At 38.3% G+C, this 24828-nt stretch overlaps 1 protein-coding gene across 1 annotated transcript in view; it reads left to right on the plus strand.

Annotated features, from left to right (window-relative positions):
- LOC120531259 (contactin-associated protein-like 5) overlaps nt 1–24828 on the plus strand; it is a 558381-nt gene that overhangs the window by 348681 nt on the left and 184872 nt on the right. Inside the window, exons 5-7 of the mRNA XM_039756505.1 lie at nt 7552–7755; nt 10604–10791; nt 16479–16622. Coding sequence (XP_039612439.1) covers nt 7552–7755; nt 10604–10791; nt 16479–16622 — 536 coding nt within the window. The remainder of the gene's footprint in view (nt 1–7551; nt 7756–10603; nt 10792–16478; nt 16623–24828) is intronic.

Consider the following 24828-nt stretch of genomic DNA (forward strand, 5'->3'; position numbering starts at 1 on the left):
GACCTTATAGTTACCACAGAATCTTAAACAGTGAATTTTGAAGAGACTCAAGAGACTGGTGGAGTGGGCTTGGATGAGCTTCTAATCAGCCAAATTACACACATTGGTTATGTGGAGAGGGAAGGTAAGACTCCTACTCCTACAGTTTCAACAGGTGAAAATGAACCAACTACATCAGAGAAGCTAGTTATGAGCTGTGGAACATGACCCGGACACAGACAGGAAGACACGTCCAAATCACCCCACACACGTTTATTTACAAAGTGCATATTTAAAATAGTGTTCAACAGTTCCCCAGTCCCCAAAGTCCTGGCCGCACAACACAAAGCCTTCACTCTTCAGGCCGCCTCCTTGCCTCCTCCAGAGACCTTGTCCTCCGCACTCCCGACTCCAGCCATTGTCTGAAGGGAGGCGGCCCCTTTTATCAGCACCTGGATGTGCTCCAGGTATGCTCTGGCAACCTTCCACCAGCACTCCCCAGTGTGGCGGAAGTGCCGGCTGCGTACCCGGAAGCACTCCGGGTGTCCCCAGTCCTCTTCCCCTCAGCACTTCCAGGTTTGGCGTGCAGATAAGGCAGTATAGTGAGCAGAATCAAGACTGCACCACAGTACCCTGTGGGAAGTGATTACACGAGGCAGAGTGCAATGGGCATCATTTCAAATGGCATGGCCTGTACAAAGGGAGGTGAAAAGGCTTTAGAAGAGGTGAGGATTTTCAGGATGGTAACAATGAAACAATAGGGAGCCTGAATAAGGTGGGGCTCTATACTGTAGAAGATGGCGACATGGGAAGAGTTTTGGAAAGCTGAGTCAGCCCGGATGCAGTTTTTTGTTCTAGCAGTCTACAATGTTTTACCCAGTCCAATAAATCTCTACAAACCTCTGTCTCTGGGGTAAAGCAGAAAGACCAGCAGTTACTGTATGTTCAAAACATGAAACTCTAGAGCATGTACTCAGTTGCTGCTCCAAGACCATAGGGGAGGGGAGATACTGCTGGTGACATGATCAAATACTGAAGGTAATCGCAGAAACCATCAGTGCTAGATTAGACCAGAAAAGAATGGGATGAGATGCATGTGAGGCAAAGTAGCTAACTGGCCAGCTGCACACAAGCTAGGGTCTGATCAGCCCCATTTGGGTCATCTAGAGGAGGGTGTATAATACCGAAAGACCCAAAACACCCAATGATTACAAGAACATCACTGAAGATGTGTCCAGATGTGCTTCACTAGATGTGTTACTAATCCTTACATTCCCCTTTTATAGATCAATTTGAGAGTTTTCACCAAAGTAATGGCTCTACATTTGTGTTTTTTTAATTATTTAGTTTTGGATAAATATTTTTGCAATTTAATTTTAAAGTATGCCATTTTGTATCTTCAGCAGTTTGTGACTGGTTGCTAGGATGTATGGCAATGCTGCTAGGGACTGTCTCCCAAATGGCACTAGTGCAGTATTACAATGCTCTGCTTCATAAACCCAGGATAGAGCTAAGTACAGTGTCTAATAACCTCAAATAATCTTGCCTGCAGTGTTTAAAGCTTTCTGGTTAAAGACTCACAGCATTCCAATTTGCAGCTTGGTTTACAGTTTCAGCTTCTTAGTTCTGGGTTCCTGTGGTAAACTGTGACGATTCGGGTTCGTTGCATGCTCCCATCTTCTGTCTAGGAGCCATTGCAGTGAGGCAACAACATAGCAAGTGGATGGTGCAAAAGTGTCAAGTGCTTTTATTAAAACAACAACAAAAACAAAGTGTTCAAAATAAGCGCAGTGTCCAAAGTTCCAATAAATAAATAACCAGGCTTATTGTTGTTTTTAAAAGTCTGCTGCCTACAGTATTTTAACCTCGTCGTTTTTAAAGGATTGTTTTTCAATTTATTGGTTTTAACCTCCACGTTTCACATCTGTTTTTATTGATTATTTATTTATTGGAATTTTGAACACTTTGTTTTTGTTGTTGTTTTAATAAAAGCACTTGACACTTTTGCACCATCCCCTTGCTATGTTGTTGCCTCAATGCTAAGCTCATTGGTGACATTACCGACGGTGACGGGTTCAAGGGCTCTCAGACAGAAGATGGGAGCATGCAACGAACCCGCATCATCACATTTGGTGGCAGCGGTGGGATGAGCTGGCAGTGGGGACAGAAGAGGAGACAGTGCAGCAAGTGGGATTGGTGAAAGCTGTTTAAAGAACCCACAGACCCAAGCCGGAGGAGGACATTTTAATAGACAGAGCTTTTTTATGGACATTTATTTATTGATTGTTCTATTTGTCTTTTAAAAGTTGTTATTCTTTTAATGTCCTATTTTTATGAAGTGGGGCTTGGGTTGGTTTTATTATGGGGTTATTTTTAGTGCTTTTATTGTTTTAAGTGCAGTGTGGTTTATAGAGCGGCAGAGCTGTGGACCTGGGCTGCCAGTTGCACAGGATTGGCAGTGGCATGGAGCCTTCCAATGCAACTGGTGGCTTATGGGGGGTGGAATGTGGTGTAGTGGGTCCATAGCACACGACAAAAGGGCCACTTTTAAATAAATAATCACCGTGCCCGTGGTTTGGCGAGGGGACATGGTGGTGTGTGGCCGAAGCGGTTCCCGGTTGGATTCGTGCTGTGGACGTTTCTCGCCTAAGTACACAGGTGGCAGACGGACCGCTCCATAATTGTTCCCGGGAGCTGCTGATTGCCACAACTGCCACATCCATTACAAAGAGAAGCCCGAGGCGGTTAAGGGGAAAAAAGAAAAAGAAAGAACGAACGGGATGTTGCAGGAGGAGAAGACAGGAAGCAGTGGAGAGAGAGAGTGAGAGAAAGTCGGTGCAGGAGAATGAGCGAGCGAGTGCGGGCTCATGGCAGCTGAGTAGGGAGCTTGGGTGTTAGGCCGACACCCGAGGAGTAGCAGTAGTGGTCACTCCTGCAGAGTTAATTATGAAGGGCGGGAATGACCGGAAGGTGGGTGACTGGCCGCGTATGGCCGAGAAGGCTGCGGGAGTTGGGACTTGGGACATGGTGTCCCCAGCATGAGAGCCCTGGTCGTTGGGGAATCCCAGGTCGCTGTTTGGTGATGCCTATTGGAGCCAGGGATCGGAGAGGTGAACGAACAACAGCAGCGTGAAGAGAAGGCCAGCTGCAGGAAGGGCGACTCCCCTGTTGAGAAGCCCAGATGGAGGAAAAAGGAGAGCTGCCAAGTAAAAAGGCACCGGGCTTGTTGTCGTTATTGTAAAAGAATGCTTCTTGCTATTTTAACCTCGTTGTTTTTAAGAAGACTTTTTATCTTTTGTTTTTTAACCTCCATGTTGCACCATTGTTTTTATGGATTATTTATTGGAACTTTGGACACTGCACTCTATTTAATTTAAACATTGTTTTTTTTGTTGTTTTAATAAAAGCTCTTTGCACTTTTCACCATCCCCTTGCTATGCTGTTGCCTCACTGCTTAGCTCATAGGTAACATTACCGACGGTGACGGGTTCAAGGGCTCCCAGAGGCAAGATGGTACAGTGGCGTTTCATATTTTTAGATGATGACTTTCATCACATTTTCTTGAATACTCACACAACTACTGTTCCATTTAACACCATCCACACAGTTGCTTACTAACCCTGTCGCCAGCTGGCAATTCAATGAGGTCAACTGGACCAAAAAGGAAGGTGGAGCTTCTCCATGCCGCTGTCCAGGTTAGCCACTGAGAATACTAAGAAATGGGCATAATTGTCTGCATGCTATATAAATGGAATTGTGTCAAATATGGTTGCCTGTTTGGAGGAGCAGGCTATTCAATTTAACAATCAGATGGACTTAATAAAGTGGCCACTGAGTGTCTCAGAAATACCTAGAATAACCACCATCCTTGATGCCATTTAGCTCTGTCATTTGTATGGGCTTCAACTTATTTCTTGTTTCTGCTATATCTATCTATTAACTGTACTCTACAGAAGTTAATCAGTCATTTTTAAAGTACAGTTCTAGGGAGTACACTTTAAGGTGAAGTGAGCTTTAGGAACAACTCAGTTTTCCTTGAAACTTCTATCATGAAGACAAAGGTGACAACTAATTTAACTGAAATATTATTATTATTATTATTTCTACAACATGCTATTTAATTACTCTAAACAGACACTTCAGTATGATCTATATATATTTTCAAAGATATTTTTGACCTTGTGGGAGGTATTTCTTTTTGCATGCTTAAACTTAATTTTCTTGTGTCAGTTCACATTGTGAATGCATAAACCTTGCTTTAAAAATAGACTGACACATACACGGAAAGCTTATCTTCCTTCCCTTTGATAATTTGTGAGAATATGTTTAAGGGTCTTCCAAGGTCAGCAGTGGCACCATGCCAGGGTACTGAACTGTGTACAGCTTGCATATCAGATTCTTCTACGGTATGTTAGTGATAATTATTAGTAATAACTGACTACATCTGCTGTGCATTATAAAATTTATAGCTCTATAACATTAAATAATTTATTGAATTCAAAAAAGAGATTTATTACTACCCTTGCCCTAACATACAGTCTTTTGTAAAATGATGTATTGTAAAACGTAATAAGAATGCCCAAGAAGGGGTTGACTCAGCGTCCTAGCCCCATAGAGCTAGTTGAACTATTTGTGTTTGATTATTCTCCTTGTGTGTAAGAGGATGAACGTTATGCAGAAGGATACACATTTTACTTTGACCTGTACTCCACATGCTGCATTTTATCAATGTTAAAATTTCTGAAGCAGCAAATTGTACAAAGATAGGGGTAAACAGAAGGAAATGGCTTTGAAAACAGAACCTGGCAACAAAGTGGCTCATTCTTCATATATTGTACTCAGTGTATTGGTTATACAGAGTACATTATACAAATGGTACACGGTACTGCATTTAACATCCTCAACATCATCTTCATCATTATTAGTTTTCTGTTATTAGCCATCAGGCATTTTTCATGGGATAGGCTTTTGACCATAAAGGCCCTGCGTTGACATAACATGTGGGCTTCAGGTCTGTTATGACAGTCACAAAAATAAAAGCTTTTTAGCATAAATTCTAACATGGATTCAAACTGTCTGAACTCCCTGAAGTTACCCTTGAGCACAATAAGCCTATTGATCCCATTTTACCACACTGAAGCCATGTGGAAAAGGCAAAGTAATACATGCTGCGAGTTGGTATAACAAGAGAGATGATGAAAGCAGACATGTACAAAAAGAGGTGCAGCACAAGGTGAAGAGAGAGGTGGTGAAGTCTAAGGAAAAGGAGTATGCTGAGCTATATGAGAAGCTGGACAAAAAGGAAGGAGAAAAGTACTCGTATCGATTGGCCAGACAGAGGGACCGAGGAGGGAAGGACACGATTACATGTCAGTGTGAAAAAAGAATGCAAATGGAAATTTGCTGACAAGCGGGGAGAGTGTGTTGAAATGGTGGAGGAGTACTTTGAAGGACTTATGAATATGGAAAATGAGAGAGAGTGTAGGTTGGATGAAGTGGATAACAAATCACAAAGTACTGGAGATCAATAAAGCTGAAGTGAGGGAAGCTATGAAGAGAATGAAAAATGGAAAAGCAGTTGGCCATGATATATACCAGTGCAGGCATGGAGATATTTAGGTGAGATGGCAAAAGAGTTTCTCATTAGATTGTTTAACAAAATCTTGAAGAGTGAGAAGATGTCAGAGGGGTGGAGAAGAAGTATATTAATACCAATTTTCAAGAATAAGGGAGATGTGCAGAGCTTCAGTAACAAAAAGGGTATAAAGTTGATTAGCTACACCATGAAAATATTGGAAAAGAGTGATGGATACTAGGCTGAGAGAAGAGGTAGCGATCTATGAGCAGTAGTATGGTTTCATGCCAGGAAAGAGTGCTGCAGATGCTATGTTTGCTTTAGGAGTTTTGATGGAAAAGATCAGAAGGAATTGCATTACGTGTTTGTGGATTTAGAGAAAGTGTATCAGACTGTCAACGGAGGAGTTATGGTCAGGAGTAGCAGAAAAGTATGTGATGGTAGTACAGGATATGTATGAGGACAGTGTGTATGACAGTATGAGGTATTTGGTTGGAATGACAGCCTGGCTCAAGGTGAGAATGGGATTTCATCAAGGATTTGCTCTGAGCCCTTTCTAGTTTAGCGTGGTGATGGACAGGTTGACAGATGAGGCTAGACAGGTGTCTCCGTGCACTCTGATGTTCACAAATTACATTGTGATCTGTAGTGAGAATAGACAGCAGGTTGAGGTGAACCTGGAGAGGTAAAGGTATGCACTGGAGACAAGGAGAATGAGAGTCAGTAGGAATAAGATGGAGGACTTGGGTTCAACAGTCCAAAGCAATGAAAAGGGTGAAGAAAAGGGTGTAGGCAGGGTGGACTGGGTAGAGTAGGGTGATAGGAGTGATTTGTGACAGTAGAGTAACTGCAAGAGTGAAAGCGAAGGTCTATAAAACGGTATTGAGACCAGCTATGTTGCATGGTTTGGAGATGGTGACACTGACAAAAAGACAGGAGGCAGAACTGGAGGTGTCAGAGTTGAAGATGCTACAATTTTCGCTCAGAGTAACAATAGTAGGCAGGATTAGAGATGAGTATATCACAGGGAAACACAGGCACAATAGTTTGGTGACCAAGTGAGAGGGGCTAGATTGAAATGGTGCAGAGGAGAGATGAGGGGTACATTGGGAAAAGAATTTTGAGGATGAAATCACCAGACAAGAGGAAAAGAGGAGGTTTATGAATGTGGTGAGAGGGAGCATGAAGGCAGTCAGTGTAGCAGAAAAAGATGTAAAAGACAGGGATAGATAGAGACAGATAATCTGCTTTGGCGACCGCTAAATGGGAGCAGCCAAAAGTACATGCTGAAATTACCTTCATCACACAATTATCTGTTGTGATAATTGCCATGTTGATTTTCAAGGACCTCTTTCTGTCACTGACAAAGTTGGCAACAACCTCTAGATTACAGGCAGAATGGTTTGAGTACTGTTCTTATAGAGCCAGTAGTACACCATTTTTCACAAATTGCTAAATTGTGTATTTCCTAGGAGCACTTATAAAGGGATATTGTTCCACAAACCTCTCAATGTAGCCTGCATAAACACAATAAAATACATTATTCCCATTAATATAGCATGTCTTCTCTCCAGCAGACAAACAGATAACAGAACAGAGCAAAACTTGCACAGGGACTTTCTGTACTCATCGCCTGACTGTGTTTGCTGCTGTTTAAACTAGGATGAGACTCCATCCCACGTGAAGGACTTGTTCTTGCTCCACCCTTTATTATTTTTGTTATTACTTCAGTAATTTATACACTATTTGTGATATTTTTATAGGTCTTTAAATTATATAAATTTGTTCTCACTGTCTTTTCTTATGAGCTGTCTCGATGAGGTTTTATGCTCATTAATAACTTTGTGTAAATTATAATTATTTCTAAAATCTCACCACCATAAGTTAATGCATTGAACAGATTTAAATTAGTTTCTATTCTAGTTTTCTTTCAGCAGTGATCAATTAATGTTCCTAATCCAGCCTTTCTCCAATGATTTTTGCCTTTCTTTCCCCAGAGTCAGATGTTGCCGATTTTGATGGAAGGAGTTCTCTGCTCTATCGCTTTAACCAGAAGTCCATGAGCACTGTAAAGGATGTCATCTCCCTGAAGTTTAAGAGTTTACACAGTGACGGTGTTTTGGTGCATGGAGAGGGTCAACGAGGCGACTACATCACCTTGGAGCTGAATCAAGGCACACTTGCCCTTCATATTAACCTTGGTCTGTGAAGTAATTCCTTGTGTCTCTATGTTTTTGCAGTGTTGAAAAGAGAGTAAATGGTGACAAACTGTAAAATGAAAAAAAAAAAATCCCCAGAAGGGAAAAACTAATCCTATTATCCTGAAGGCTGCATCATGTACAGTATAATGCTATTTCTAGCACAGCTGTCTTTTTAATTGGACTAAAAGTGTTTAGGCGGGGGCTCTGTTGCTTAGAGGATGTTAGATAAGCACTTCTACATTTGTAAGACTACAGAAATGAAATTTGGTCTCAAATTACTGTAGGATGCATGAAGTCAATCAAGTCTAAAATTTCTCTATGTTTCTTTTTGATAAGTTGCTGCAGAATACAATTAAAATATACTAATGCCAAAAAAAGGGTAGCACTTAGGTTTTGGTGGACTTTTTCAAGGCATTCTTCATGTAGTGAGCAGTTATTTTTTTCAAATGACAAATGTGGTACCAACTCAGTAAAACTTTACATACTGTCTGCAATTGTTATGCACACCATGCAAATAAGAGTTTTCTCTCTCCAGCATTCGGATTTATATAGAATTTTGTTTTGCTTAATGTCTACTAAAAAAAAAACATGCTCAAAAACAAGAAGGAAACGTATATGCAAACTGGATCAAATAGAAAAAAAAATGCTTTAAAATGTAAGCAATTGAATGTGCAAAAAGAAGGAGTCAGGCAATTCCAAAAAGATGAAAAGAGCTCATGATCCTACCATGCTCCCAGGCCTGCTTTTATAAGGGAAAATTGCCACTGTGATATTAATTTTTCAGCTCAGTTTCAATTTATTTTTGTATAAGCACAGGCTCTGAGCACTTGTACAAGTTTATACTGCAGCTATAAAGCAGTGATAGAAATTCTTAAAACATACATCATTTACACATATTGTATGTACACAAACGTTAAGCCTTAAACAAAGCAATTTCAATTTGATTAACATACACAAATCATGACAATATAAGTACATTGGCAAGATGTAGTCAGTAGACAATGAAGAGAGGAAAACAAAGCAACAGTATTCCTGGAGAAAATAAACCTCTGGGGGTCCAAAATTGATTTCATAGAGTTCATTTCAGACAAAGTCACAGACAATGACCTAGGCTACACGATTGTCCACTACCCCTGAGCATTACACAATATTATAGCTATGTGATGGATCATCATAAAAGAGAATTAATTCCATTCATCTTTGGATTATATACAATACCTCTGGTGTCAATTCACATGGGTAAGGGTCATAACTTGCAATGTAGCAATGGCATAATATGCCACCCAAGGTTACCCAGAAGAGGTGGTCCAGTAAAGTGTATGGCCACTCCCACGTTTGTATTTTTGTACATACGAGTGACAAATAGAATTTCAATATGAATAGCTGTTACAGTCAGAACATGCTTGACTAAAATAATGGGTCTTCAGGTTGACAGAGCAACTCGAATACAAGCAGCCAGAACATTCCAAGGCATTGGAGCTCTGTATCTATGATATGTTACCATATAGTGATTAATAAAATGCCGGTTTGTATGTATTCATAAGTTCAGAGTAGGGCCTAGGCCATTAATGGCCTTATAAGTAAGAAGAAAAAATAATCAACTCTAAACTCAACTGGAAACAAGTGCAAAGTCTTCAGAACAGGAATTATGTCGTCCTACTTACTAGTTCTAGTAACCACTCGTGGGGTTCCTGTAACATGACTTTCACATCATGTGACACCATCTTCCAGTTTAATGTGCACTGATCTGTAATATAATGAGAAATCTAGTTTGCTTTCTTCATTAACCACTGCACTGCATTTGCAGCCCAAATCTTACATCTAGAGAAAATGTTATTGTTTGACATTCTCTACCATTCAAATTTAACACTGATTATGTTTTATTTGTTTAGTTTCATTTACATGATTGTTTCTTTTTTGTTTCACATTATTTTTTATTTTTGAAATAATAATTATTGGTTTTAAAATCTAAAATTGCATTTTTAACTGTCATTTCAATGTACATATTTTAAAGTGTATCCACCCATCCATTTTGAATTTACTAATCCTATTTAGGGTTGCTTTATTATTTGCAGTTTTTTTTATGTACTCTAAATGCCACAAGGACTTATTAAAGTTCAATGGTTACTATTTTTAATAATTTAATAACATACTAAATACAGTATATTAATTTGTAGCACCATAGTTTAGTTGAAAACAAGTAAGATATTAAGTAAACAAATTCTGTAGAAATAAACAGCTACATTTTTTACAGCTGGAATCTGGAGTTTATGATCAGGTATCTTTTGGTAACAGATTATATACAGTATGGTCTTTACTCACATAGCTTATGTATGAACACTAAGGGTGTAGAAAACAAATGGATGTACTCTGTATTATTTTTATAACTGCCTGACTCTGTCCTCATGCATGTACATGTGGTTGATCCAACTTCCCAACTTCATGTGAATGTTTCAGGCCTTCAGTTGTAGTATCCATTGTTATGTGATGCAGATGTTGTTCTCCTTTTGAATGTCTCCAGTAATCAGATATTGACTTCAGATATTATTATGCAGCATTGCATTGCATCACAATCTTGTACTCATACATAACTCCCAAGATCACCTGATTTATATTCTGGCCAATGCAAAATAACATTTTTTCTTTTTAATCATGCCACCATGGTATGGTTTACCTCCACAATTTCATCTGGAGGGGCTTTTTAATTTTATATTAATGTAGTACATTTATTCCATTGAATTATTTGTAGAAGGTAAATGTTGATGCAAGGTCTCTAGTTTTGTTCCTAACTACTTCCACTGACAAAAGAAAATATATGTGTTTTATTTGGATCTGTTTCCTCCTACAGATGATTCCAAGCTCCAGTCCAGTGCCAGTAGTCATACACTGGTAACATTAGGCAGCCTTCTAGATGACCAGCACTGGCACTCTGTTCTGATTGAACGTTTCAACAAGCAGGTGAACTTCACCATAGACAAATATACCCAACACTTTCGAATCAAGGGAGACTGTGACTCGCTGGATGTTGATTATGAGGTGGGTTCTTCTGCTAGGGACATTGCTGCTTGAACTTTGACATACGATTTTGTTTGATGAATCAAGTAAATTGTATATCAAATTGTTGTTTTATTATTTACTATTTCTATTTGTTTGTCATGTTTTCATATACAATTCTGTAACATACTCTTGTACTGTTGTAACACATCCACTATTACCTTACAGTGTGTGTCATTTGTCACGGTAAACATCAATACAAAGTACTGAAGATGACTTCACCATGGAAGCTCAAGCTGATCAATTTTCTTTGTATGTGTCACTGAAAAAGTCAGAGGTGATTGTTCTGTCCTGGTTATGCTCTGTGTATGATTTGACATTAAGCTTAAACTCATTACCCTTTTACCACACTGGAGAAAATAATATTTAAGTATTAATCCAATGAAAATAAAGATAATCCTAAAATAGATGAATATTACTATTGACAGAATCTTTTACTGTTAGGTATCATATAGTACATGTCAGAGTCATGCTAAAATTACAACTGTAATTATATAACCTATACTACTATTTTATAAGAAATATTACACCTTACAATAAACACAGATGTAAAGAGTATTAAATGTACCAAAGATAAATTAATGGGCTTGAACAGTAAACATATGGAAGAGGATTAAGTAGATAAACACAACCATGCTTCTTCATAAAAGTTGCTTATTTGCATCATCCAATGGTAATTAAAGGATCATTAATATCTTTAAATGAACTACAATTCCACATATGACCAACATATTGTATAACAATACAGAACTAACAACACACAAAAAAAAAAAACACAAAGCAAGAGTTCAGATTATAACCACCAGGACACTACACCAAGATTTACAGTAACTGCATTTCAATTGCCAATATAATTAGTGAAGCTATGTTTGATATTTACAATGGACGAATGGCCACATTATTTCTTTCTTTATGTAAAAAATGGAAATCAACTCTAATCCAAATATAGCTCACCTTGGTTGTGGCAAGCATGTTATGTATTCTGCAGAACAGAGAATACCCCAGCACAATTTGTATGCATTTATACCATTTGCAGGCCAATACGTTATCATCTTAATATTAGTTATTTCCAAATGCTATATTTGACATTTCATCTTACACAATGGTTAATCAAAGACAAAATTTAATTAACCAACAAGGATTTGCAGCTCTTTACTGTGATCTTTATTACAGCTTCATTTTTTCATATTCTCCTACTGTGTCCACGGTATCCTGAATACACACTTTGGCTCTCAGGGCAATTGTTCAACCGCCAAATTAACTCCCATTTCATTCACTTGTTGACATAATTATTCATTTAGCTGGATGTACTGTAGTTACATTTCCACATTGCCCTGTAGAGTTGATTATGCAAAAGCCTATGTGCACATGTGAAATAGAAATGTTACATGTTTTTGCTGCGAGAAACTATACCAGCAATTTAAGAAAATGAAACACAGACGACAGAAAAAAAAAAATTTAATTCTTAAATTTTTAGCCTGTCAACAACAAACTGATTAACTGCACAGTCTTAGCAGAACATCTACCACACGCAAGCAGTGATGGCACATACTATATTTGACAATACATGAGCTTTAAAGAAAATGAATCAAGCAGGAAGCATTAGAATAACCTTGAGGTCATATTTAGTCTGTCTGAAGAGGAGGCATTTGCACAGACAAATCAATGGTGACATACAGAGCTGAGGGCATGGAATACAAATGGGAACGAAAGTTCACAAAGAAGAGTACTTTAGGAAAGTTACTGACATTCAAGGGTGGCCTCACTCATTCATTAAGTTCCAGAATCATCAGTGAGGGTATACTTTTTTCAAAACATATCCAAATTATGCAGAAAGGTAACAAGCTGTAAGTCAATATACAGTAACTTCAGTATCTCTTGACTATTTTATCAGGACAACGTAGAAGATGTTCCCTCCTAATTTACTATAATTACCATATGAGAAATGCGTCTGGAAAGTCAGATGAATGATTCTATACCCCAACATGTATTTATTTGTAGCTTCAAACAACTTTTGAAATGTGACCTGTCATCTTTTAGTCAAAATAACCAGTGCTATTGCAAAAAACATCCTAAATTGTTTTAATCTAATATTATATTTTTTCAGTGAATATCATTTAAAATGTCATATTTCATTTATTTTAATCTTTTTAGTGCACTTTTTAGCTATCAGTATTTGCTCTTCTTCTTCTTTCCTTTTATATTTTCCCACTTCTATGTGGAGTTGATGTGCTTGATCAACTTTCTCAGCTCTGTCTTGCACCTCCTCCCCAGTTAGACTCTTTTGTTTCAGATCTTCTTTTACTTTATCCATCCACCTCTGCTTTGGCTTCCCTTGCTTTCTCTTTCCTTGTACTTTCATTCCCATTACTCTTTTGCCCTCATATTTATTGTCCCTCCTCATCATATGTCCATACCACTTCAATCTACTTTCCTGTACTTTCTTGGATTTCTCTCTCACTTTTGTTGCTACCACTAATCGTAGATATTTAAATGTACACACTCTTTTCAGTAGCTGTTCCTACAGACTAACTTCTGAATCCTGATCATCATCACACTTCATATATTCTTTCTTCTTTCTATTTACCTTCAGCCTTGTATCTTCTTCATTTTTCCATCTTACTCTAAATATCCCCTTTTCTGTTGCTACACAACACAATGTCATCAGCAAAAAGCATGCTCCAAGAGGATTTGTCTTTTATCCCATGACTCAACACATCCATAACTAGATTAAACAGGTAAGAACTTAAAGAAGATCCCTGGTGCAGATTTAATCTAACTAGGATCTTGACTGTTAACCTGACACTGCTTTTAACCCAAGTCCTCACTCCCTCGTACATATCATGGACAATCTTCACATACTTCTCAGGTACTCCTTTCTCTTTCATGTAATTTCAGCCCTCTTTATGTGATACACTATCAAAAACCTTCTTCAAATCAATAAACACTATATGCAAACCCTTTTGTTTTTCTAAATGATTCCCTAATGAGCTGTCTTGATAAAAAGTCTGCATCAGTTGTTCCTCTCCCTGGTATAAAACCAAACTGCTCCTCCCCTATAGCGGTCTCTTTCCTAAGCCTTTTCTTTATAACCCTTTCCCAAATTTCCATTGTGTGAGATATCAACTTTATCCCTCTATAATTTCTAAAGTTCTGAATATCCCCCTTCTCCTTTTAAATGGGTATAATCACATTGTTCCTCCACACCTCTGCCATTCTGTCCTGTTCATAGATATTCTTCCTTAGATCTCACAATACATCTATTCCCTCTTCTAATACTCTCTTCCACACTTTTGCTTATATCCAATTTTACATTCTTTTCTGTGCCTCCTTTACTTCATCCATCCTTATTCTTGGTACTAGCCCTTCTTTTGTGACTCCATCCCCAAGTACCATCCCACTTGAATTTTCTTCATTTAACAGCTTTTCAGAGTACCTCTTCCATCTATTTCTTGATCCTATCATGCTTTTTTAAGACCACACTTTATTTGACTAAAATCATTTCCAGCTTTGTTCCTAGCCTTCACTATTTTAAAAATTATTCTCTCTCCCTCTTTTGTCTCCAATTGTTCATGCATCTCTGTCAAAGCTTGTGCCTCGGCCTCATGCCACTGCCCTCTTTGCCTCTTTGTTTGTCTGTCTATACATTTCTCTGTGTTCTTCACTCCCTGATTGATACCATTTTTTCTTTACCTCCTTCTTACTCTTTATCACATCCTGCACCTCACTGTTCCACCACCACGTCTCCTTGTCCCCAGGTGGGTTCCTACCTGTTGTCCTTCCCTACACCTATTCACCTGCTCTTAATAAAACTTTACTATTTTTCTCAAACTATTCCTCCACACTCTCAAATTCTTGCACTTTACTTTATCCTTGCTGCTGCTTGCCCTAGTTTTATTCTCCTGCTGATTCTGATCTCCCGGTCAATTGCTACCATTTTATGCTGCATGGTCAAAGTTTCCTCATTTATGACCAATTCTTTCTCTTCAAATTAGATTTCCTATACATTAGAAAGTTTCTTGGGTTCTCTTTCCCCCGTTACTGTACATCACCAGCTGATTTACTTTAATTTCAAAAAATGTATTGACTATTACCAAATCAGATGCCATGCAAAAATCTACTATCCTCTCCCTTAACTCCAACCTCCATGTATCCTTTCCATCATCTCTGTACTCTTTTCCACATACCCATTTATATCACCACCAACAATCACTTTGTCTCCCTATTGTTCTGGTATAAACTCTTCATCTATTTGTGCCTAAAAAATGTCCTTCTGCTCTTCCTCACAAGAAGGAGAAACATATGCCCAAATGACATTACTGCAGTCTCACCAAGGCGCAAATTGATACTCATCACCCTAGCACTCCTCCTATTTACAGTGACAAGACTATCTTTTAGCTCTTTTAATACTACTATACCAGCATCAATTCTGTCTTTCTCATTTGCTCCACTGTATGAAAACTTAAAGCCTCCTTCCAATTCTGTTGCCACATTGCACTTCCATCTAGTATCCCAATATTCAGTGTCTCCACTCTTACCTTTAACTTCTTTCCCCTCCACTGTCTTCTTCTTTTTCTACTTCTTCTGGACTAACTTCTTTAGTTGAGCCTGCTCTTGGCACAGTAAACCTTGCTCACTTCCTACAAGGGTCAGGCAGGGCCCCTGCACATCGCCTACAGGATAAGCCGTAGCATTTTCTGAAGCTGATTGGATTTATTCTACCATTAAGATTATGGCTAAGCTTTTACAAGTTTATGCCCTTCCTGACACTACCCCTCTGTATTTATCTGGTCTTGGGACTGGCACTGAGCTGGGCTGGTTTGCCCCGGTGGCTAAATTGACTATCCATATCTGTAATTTTCTAAATTCAATCAAATGTAAAAGATATTTTTTTGCACTCACATACTCCGTTTGAATGATATCTGCTAACTGCCGATGCTAATGCATTAAGCTGTGTTCACTGTAACAATTATATACTGTAACTGCTTCTGGACTCAATAAGTTTATAATATGTGCCCAGTTGACTAAAGTTTCAGATATCCTATGATATTCAGAAAATACTGTAAAAACACACCACTACCAATCCAACATCACCATCTTGCATTGTTGACAATGAGGATGATGAACCTATAGTTCTATTTTATATTCTGTTTCTGCATGAATCAATGGAATTTAGGAACAAAAGACAAGATCCTGCTTTTTCAATACTACTGCATTCACTGTTTGTGTTGTGATCACTACACTGCACCTTGTTTTTTTAATGAATCTGGCCACTCTCTTTCAGTCAGCTTCATCAGTGGGATTTTTCTGGCCACAAGACCACCATTAGCAATACCTTTTCTTTATAAGGTGGACGAATCCTGACACACCTGTTATGTTGTTTTAAATCAAAACTGTAACATAGAAGAGACAGACATGGCAACAATCAAATGAATAAGGCAACAATCAAAATGTTTTCTTTAGTGAAATAATGGGTAAAATGGCCACTTTTGAGGTGGACAAAACAATGTTTTTAACTGCAACCTTTGAAGGTGGATATGGAAGTTCATAATTACCGTATTTTTGACCATACACATGCATTACAGATTTTATGATAAAATGAGCTTGTTTTAATGACATTTTTTTTCCTTTATTACTATCCAAAATATGTATTTATTTGTTTTTTTAAGCTAAGCTTTGGAGGAATCCCTTTACCAGGCAAACCAGGAACTTTCTTGAGAAAAAACTTTCATGGATGTATTGAAAATCTCTACTACAATGGTGTGAACATCATTGACCTGGCAAAACGACGCAAGCCACAGATCTACACAGTGGTAAGATATCTGTCATTTTGTTTAGTGCTTTTAGTATCCAAAAAACATGTCCTTATTGTTTGTTTAATTCTATGAAGGTCAACAGTATACTAAATCATTTTCTAAAACATACTGTTAAAACAATGTGGTGGTCTGGTGCCCTGCACAGGATTTCTTCCTGCCATGCACCCTGTACTGGCTGGGATTGGCTCCAGCAGACCCCCGTGACCCTGTGTTAGGATATAGTGGGTATGAAACTGACTGACTGACTATTGTTAAAAAGTCCTTTTTACTTATGAATGATTTCTCTAGGATTCCTCGTCTATGTTAAAATCTATTTGAGCCTTTCAAGTGTTCAAAGTGATTATATCTAAACTCTCAGCAAGTATGTTTCCTTGTAATTGCACATGCTCTAAGAATAATCCAGAGAATAACACATTATGTGTTCTTCTTGTCAGATTGTTCCCTAGGTTTTCAAATATGCAACACAGAACACCTCAACTGTATCTTGCCATGTTGTCTCAGCTAGTATGTGCTAGTATGCACTGTGATAATTAAATCTCTTCAGGCTCTGCCAAGGTGGTTGTCAACCCAATTTTTTATGTTTTATACACTGGTTGGCAGGGGGCAACATTATATAAGACTTTAGGATCTAAATGCACATTGAACTGCATATATTCCAATTAACTGACTCTCCTAATTCTACTACTATCAGTCCCTTTGTTTGCAATACATGACAATCAATATGAAATGCTATAATATTTTTATAATTTATCAATGGAAGCATAGTTTTTAGCACTGCACTTTTTTTCCCAGTTTTTGTTTTAGATCACCTGTTTTACACACGTTATTCACATCTGTATGGATTTTGTGGTTATCTGGTTTCCACTCACACCTCAAGGATGTGCGGTTATATTCATTGGAAACTCTAAAATGTCTCAACTTAATTAAGTGGTCCCTGAAATGTGCAGGCATTGGTTATTGTTACTAGTGAGGTATACTCTGAGTTCTTACTCCTCTGTAATGGAAAAGCAGTTGCTGCATCTATGCTTTGCAAACTTTCATTATTTTATATAAGTGAAAAGCAAATGAATTACGCAAATCAGTATATCAATTTATGGAAAACAGCTTATTTTAATGAAGCCAGGTAAGAAGCAAATGTGATTTGAAAGAGAACAACCATGTGTGATAAGATGTCATTATTTTATAAAGATGAAGTCACTCCCGTTTTTCTAATTTCACTTTTGGTCCTGGATAATCACAGAAGCTCATCTTTTTATTCAAACCTAATTGCTTAATTATAAGCCAATCCTTACCAATAACAGAATGTATTTAATTTTATCGCTTGCTAGTATTTTCATGCCATATCAGATCATTCTCATATTTCAGAATTTCCTTCATAAGGATATCATCTAAGTTGCTGCCCAGAGCAATTTAGTAGTTCTGTGTCTATTGTACTGCAAACAGGGTCAGATCTGCCTTAAATACGGTTTTTGTTTATTTGCCGTTTCCATTGTTTTTTGAATTATCATTTTACATGTGTTTTTGCATTTAATTTTTTTTTATTATTTAATATGTATGTATTGTATAATATATTTCTTAGATATTGCTCTCCTGTTGGTTTTAATGAATGGTGGGTTAAAGTGATGTCATTGTTGAAGTACATCCCTCAGCCTGTTTATTCTAGCTGAAGGCAGAGAGGTCTGGCAGAGTGTCATTAATTGTTGAGGAATAAGGATCTTTATTGTGAGTTTATTGTTTGGATTTCTTTTTTTCTTTTTTGAGTTTGAGACCAGACTTATTTGCTTTGGGTTGTTTATTTTGACAATAAGTAATTTATTTTGAGTCATTTGTGGTTTCTTTTCCCAGGATCGGTTGGTGAAACGGTTTTTGTTTTTGCTTTTTTTAATACTGTTAATAGTAAAGTATATTATTTCATTTTATCTAAAAGGCCAGAGGTTGGTCATTTGATCCTCTTTTGAGGTTTTTGTGCTTTCAGAGCCTGAACCTCATGTTGGGCCTGTGCTGGCTGGAAAGCCTTCTATTTGAGTTAGGGTCCAGGCTGCCTGAGATGAGGCCTGTTTCTGTGGCTCAGACCTAGCACAGTCCCAGTCTGGATTTTTTTTATTTCAAGGGCTGCTCACCCTTTTGTCATTTTTGTGCTTTGGCATCATAACACTGTCCTTTTATTTGTTGGGCTTCCATTTCTTTCCAAATGTTTTATTGAAACAGGTACTTTAACACACACAGGTGTACATGAGACACATTTACATGGTGGACTACTGGTTCTTCATTCATTTTTACCTCATTGTTAACTGCCAAATGTCTAAGAAAACAAAAACCATTTGAAACATTGAAGATAGCTGTTTAAGATTAAAGAAGCAATTATGGTTCAGGAATCATAACAAGCAAGTTAATTAAAATGAAGCACAAAAATGTTGCTTCACCAGCAATTAATGACTTCTGATTAAGAAACAATGGTAGAACAAAAGCCTTTGGCCATTGAAGCCCTCCAGGACTTAATCTGAGAACCTCTTTTCAGGAACAATCATAAGCCAAAAAATAATTATGACCCACTAGAGAGTAATTAGTGGTGATAACTGTGATTTTTAACTCTGATTTTTTGGCACTATACCGTCTGCAGGTCTCATACGGATGATTTGGAGTTATAAAGCTACACAAAAGTGGTCATTTTAGGCAATATTTAAAACATTAAAAGCTATATGCAGTTCCAAAGTCATATAATATTCTAACCCACTTAATCCAGACCAGGGATGTGGAGGGAGCTATTCCAACTAGCATAGGGTACAAAACAAAAACACCAGACAAGGCACCAAACACACACACCTGAACACCAATTTAGCATTGCCAGTTCACCTAATCTGCATGTCTTGGGATAGTGGAAGGAAACCCACACAAGGAGAGAACAAGTAAACTCCACACAGTTAGGACCTGGAATGCGAACCCAGGTCTCCTTACTGCTAGGCAACAGTGTGCACCATCATGCCACACCATTCCAAAAGTGCCAAACTGTAAACTGTAGTTTTCCTTCTATTCATTTTCTTGCCTGCTTAGTCCAATCTATGGTCTCAGTGTGACAGAAAGAATTTTGGTAACATTAGCACAAATCAAGGGACATTTGCAAAAATCCTATATCAAGATGGGTCACAGATGCATTGTTCATTTAGATTTAAGTTCATTTTATAAACACAAGCCATCATTTATTACTTCATTTCCACTTTCTCTAATGCAAGGTTGAGATGTTCACTTTCTTTAATTTGCCTCCAGCCGTTGTTAGAAGCTGGCTTTTTCACTTCAAATGGCAAGCTGAAAAGGCCACAGCAGACCACCTCCCTTAGCACGTCAGGGAACTTTCACACCCAATTACATGGATTTGAATCCTGCTGTGCTTGCAGCTTTGAGTTTTTATTGTTGTCTTTTACATTGGCTGTTTTCTAACCAAAGTTTTTCTTGCTCATGCAAGTGTAACCTTTGTGTAACATCCTAGCATTAAGTAGTAAAGAGCATGTGATTTCAGGTTTTAAGTAGTGTACTCCACATTGTTCAGAATTCTAATTTCATTTTCTTAATTTCTTCTTCATAAAGACCACACAAAGACTAAAGGTAAACTGAAACTAAAAAAATGAACAGTATACTACAAACTACTTTGGGTTGCTGTTTACAAGGTATCAAGTAATCATTAGGAGATGAACACTATTGTAACTGAGTATAGTTCACCTGAAAACAAACTGCAACATACAAAATTAGCTGCTTACACCAATTCATTCAACTGTGGTCCCGTATTTGTGTGGCTGATACATGTGTCACAGGGTGAAAGGGAATGGGAAGTAAAAAAAATGCGTTGTGATTATTACATTCTGGAAAACTGGATATGTGAAACTTTTACATAATCCCTTTATAATGAAGCAATGCACTCTGTTTAGCATACAATATTTCATAAAATACAAAGGTACAAGTAAATGTTAATAAACCTTGTTTTAATAAATAATGATTTTATGATATGTTATTTAGTTATGTTATTTAGTTATGCTGTCCACATTTATGTTTTTAGATGTGCATCCATGCTAATCTCTAACTAGGTCATTAAAAGTTAATGTAATAACAATATCTAAAAAGAACACAGCAGCACAATAAGCTACCACGAAAAGACTACAGCTTTCTGTATTATAAGGGTAAAATAATGCACAGCTATCAAGTCCTTCCTCAAGTGCTCTGCTCTTTTAAAAGTACTAACCATTAAAACCAAGCGAGTAGGCTCCTGAGCATACTTATGAGCTGATTTTCCACTTATAAACAGATTGCTGATATTGTATGAAAAGCAAAAAAAAAACAAACAACTGAAACCGAGCACTGGCTGCTCAGTCACTGCCTCAGTAAAATAAATGTTTATTGTCCAATTAGGGTCCATTTTCAAAGTATGTGTTTATCTTAAGGCAGGCACTCTAAAGAAGGGTGTTTAAGAGTTTTATACTGTAGATGTGCTAGTTTTATCATAGGAATAGTTGTGGCCCATTCTATCTGAAATTAAAGCTACATAAGTAACTATGGGTTTTCAGTTGAATTTAGAATCGAGGATGAAGATATGTTTAGATATGAGATGTTGTAGCACGTACAGCATTAGCCAACAAGACAAGAAGACTCATTGAAACAAGTTATTTCTTGTCAAGAGGTATAACCCTGATTTTAATCATGAGATGAAGTTTCAGTCCAGAAGTGGGGGCAGTGTTATAATAGTGTGAAACTCTTTTTTCTTCTTTCGGCTGGACCCGCTAGGGTTCACCACAGTGGATCATCTTCTCCCATATCTTTCTGTCCTCTGTATTTTATCTGTTACACCCATCACCTGCATGTGCTCTCTCACCACATCCATAAACCTTCTCTTAGGCTTTCCTCTTTTTCTCTTGTCTGGCAGCTCTATCCTTAGCATCTTTCTTCCAATATACTCAGCATCTCTCCTCTGCACATGTCCAAGCCAGCGCAATCTTGCCTCCCTGACTTTGTCTTTCAAGTGTCCAACTTGAGCTGAACCTCTAATGTACTCATTTCTAATCCTATCCATCCTCATCACATCCAATGCAAATCTTTGTATTTTTAACTCTGCTACCTCCAGCTATGTCTCCTGCTTTCTGGTCAGTGCCACCGTCTCCAGCCCATATAACATAGCTGGTCTCGCTACCGTCCTGTAGACCTTCCCTTTTCACTCTTGCTCATATTCATCTGTCACAAATCACTTTTGACACTCTTCTCCACCCATTCCACCCTGCCTGCACTCTTTTTCACCTCTCTTCCACAATCCCCATTACTCTGTACTGTTGATCCCAAGTATTTAAATTAATCCACCTTTGCCAACTCAACTCCTTGCATCCTAACCATTCCACTGACCTCCATCTTTTACACACATGTAATCTGTCTTGTTCCTACTGACCTTAATTCCTCTCCTCTCTAGAGCATATCTCCACCTCTCCAGGGTCTTCTCAACCTGCTCCCTACAATCGCTACAGATCACAATATCATCAGCAAATATCATAGTCCACGAGGACTCCTGTCTAATCTCCTCTGTCAAACTGCCCATCACCATTGGAAATAAGAATGGGCTCAGAGCCAATTCCTGATGTAATCCCACCTCCACGTTGAATGCATCCATCACTCCCATCGCAGACCTCACCACGGTCACACTTCCCTCGTACATATCCTGTACAACTCTTATGTACTTCTCTGCCATTCCGGACTTCCTCATACAATACCACAACTCCTCTGAAGGCACCCTGTCATATGCTTTCTCCAGGTACACAAAGACGCAATGCAACTCTTTCTGGCCTTCTCTATACTTCTCCATCAACACCCTATGAGCAAACATTGCATCTGTGGTGCTCTTTCTTAGCATGAAACCATACTGCTGCTGACTAATCATCACCTCAATTCTTAACTTAGCTTCCTATAGCATAACTTCATACTGTGGCTCATCAATTTTATCCCCCTGTAGTTACTACAGTCCTGCACATCCCCCTATCTATACTAATAAAAGGCAAAGCCCTCACTGACTCACTCACTGACTCACTCACTCATCACTAATTCTCCAACTTCCCGTGTAGGTGGAAGGCTGAAATTTGGCAGGCTCATTCCTTACAGTTTACTTACAAAAGTTGGGCAGGTTTCATTTCGAAATTCTACGCGTAATGGTCATAACTGGAAGCTATTTTTCTCCATATACTGTAATGGAGTTGAGCTCGATGGCCGTGGGGGGGCGGAGTTTCGTGTGACATCATCACACCTCCCATGTAATTACGTGAACTGACTGTAAACGCAGTGCGTAGAAAACCAGGAGGAGCTCCAAAAAGCACTGAAGAAAACATGCATTATACAATTGAGAAGGCAGAAAAACAATAAGAAGCGAGCGAGTGACACATACAACCCATTCATGAGTGCAGCTACTTTGGAAACAAAGCACGGTGTAAACCTAAAGTTTAAATTAAGTTCACAGACAGGCTGCCGCTGGCGTTTGTCATGCCCACGGCTAATGCGGGATACAAGTTTAATGAGAGGACGCAGGATATAAACGAGAGTTTTGATCACTTTGTAACTAAGTTCAAATTGCTATTGAAGGGCTGTGCTTATGCAAATTCCGAGAGACTGTCTTTGTGGAGGGATTGACAGTTAAGGGTGGGGAGTCACGTCATCATCTCCCCTCCCATTCACCTCATTTCGCTCTGAGCTGAGCTCCTCAGCTAACGCAGTCTTGCGGAACCAACTTTGTGACACTGCCACCAAATACTCACAGAAAAATCCACAAGTTAATACACACGCTGTCTCTCGAGTTTCTCCACACTCTAACTCCTCCAGGCACTACTTACAAAAGGTTACATTGACAATCGTTTTACATTATTTTTAAAATGTTTCCTTTTCTTAGCACAAGCACAACTGAGAAGCTTCGATGCATGTGCTCCATAACGCGTTAAAAAATAACGCATTTAATCACACTTTGCATTCCAAGCAAAGGGGAACTTCTGTCAATGCATGATTTCCTGGTACACCGATTACATTCATGCACACATCAGAGCTACAAAAATGTAACAGTCGGAAGAAAGCGCATTGCTACGACTGATTTCATTTCAAAAGACTATCCGACGGAAGCCTTGATAAAAGCGTGGTTTTGTGCACATATATATATATATATATGTATATATATGTGGATGTATATGTGTATATACTGTATATATGTGTGTATATGTATATATATATGTTTATGTGTGTGTATACTGTATATATATGTATATACAGTGTTGTGAAAAACTATTTGCCCCCTTCCTGATTTCTTATTCTTTTGCATGTTTGTCACACAAAATGTTTCTGATCATCAAACACATTTAACCATTAGTCAAATATAACACAAGTAAACACAAAATGCAGTTTTTAAATGATGTTTTTTATTATTTAGGGAGAAAAAAAAATTCAAATCTACATGGCCCTGTGTGAAAAAGTAATTGCCCCCTGAACCTAATAACTGGTTTGGCCACCCTTATCAGCAATAACTGCAAACAAGCGTTTGCGATAACTTGCAATGAGTCTTCTACAGCACTCTAGAGGAATTTTGGCCCACTCATCTTTGCAGAATTGTTGTAATTCAGCTTTATTTCAGGGTTTTCTAGCATGAACCGCCTTTTTAAGGTCATGCCATAGCATCTCAATTGGATTCAGGTCAGGACTTTGACTAGGCCACTCCAAAGTCTTCATTTTGTTTTTCTTCAGCCATTCAGAGGTGGATTTGCTGGTGTGTTTTGGGTCATTGTCCAGTTGCAGCACCCAAAATCGCTTCAGCTTGAGTTGACGAACAGATGGCCGGACATTCTCCTTCAGGATTTTTTGGTAGACAGTAGAATTCATGGTTCCATCTATCACAGCAAGCCTTCCAGGTCCTGAAGCAGCAAAACAACCCCAGACCATCACACTACCATCACCATGTTTTACTGTTGGTATGATGTTCTTTTTCTGAAATGCTGTGTTCCTTTTATGCCAGATGTAACGGGACATTTGCCTTCCAAAAAGTTCAACTTTTGTCTCATCAGTCCACAAGGTATTTTCCCAAAGGTCTTGGCAATCATTGAGATGTTTCTTAGCAAAATTGAGACGAGCCCTAATGTTCTTTTTGCTTAGCAGTGGTTTGCGTCTTGGAAATCTGCCATGCAGGGCGTTTTTGCCCAGTCTCTTT

The sequence above is a fragment of the Polypterus senegalus genome, chromosome 6 (assembly GCF_016835505.1).
Source record: "Polypterus senegalus isolate Bchr_013 chromosome 6, ASM1683550v1, whole genome shotgun sequence".
Taxonomy (NCBI): Eukaryota; Metazoa; Chordata; class Cladistia; order Polypteriformes; family Polypteridae; genus Polypterus; species Polypterus senegalus.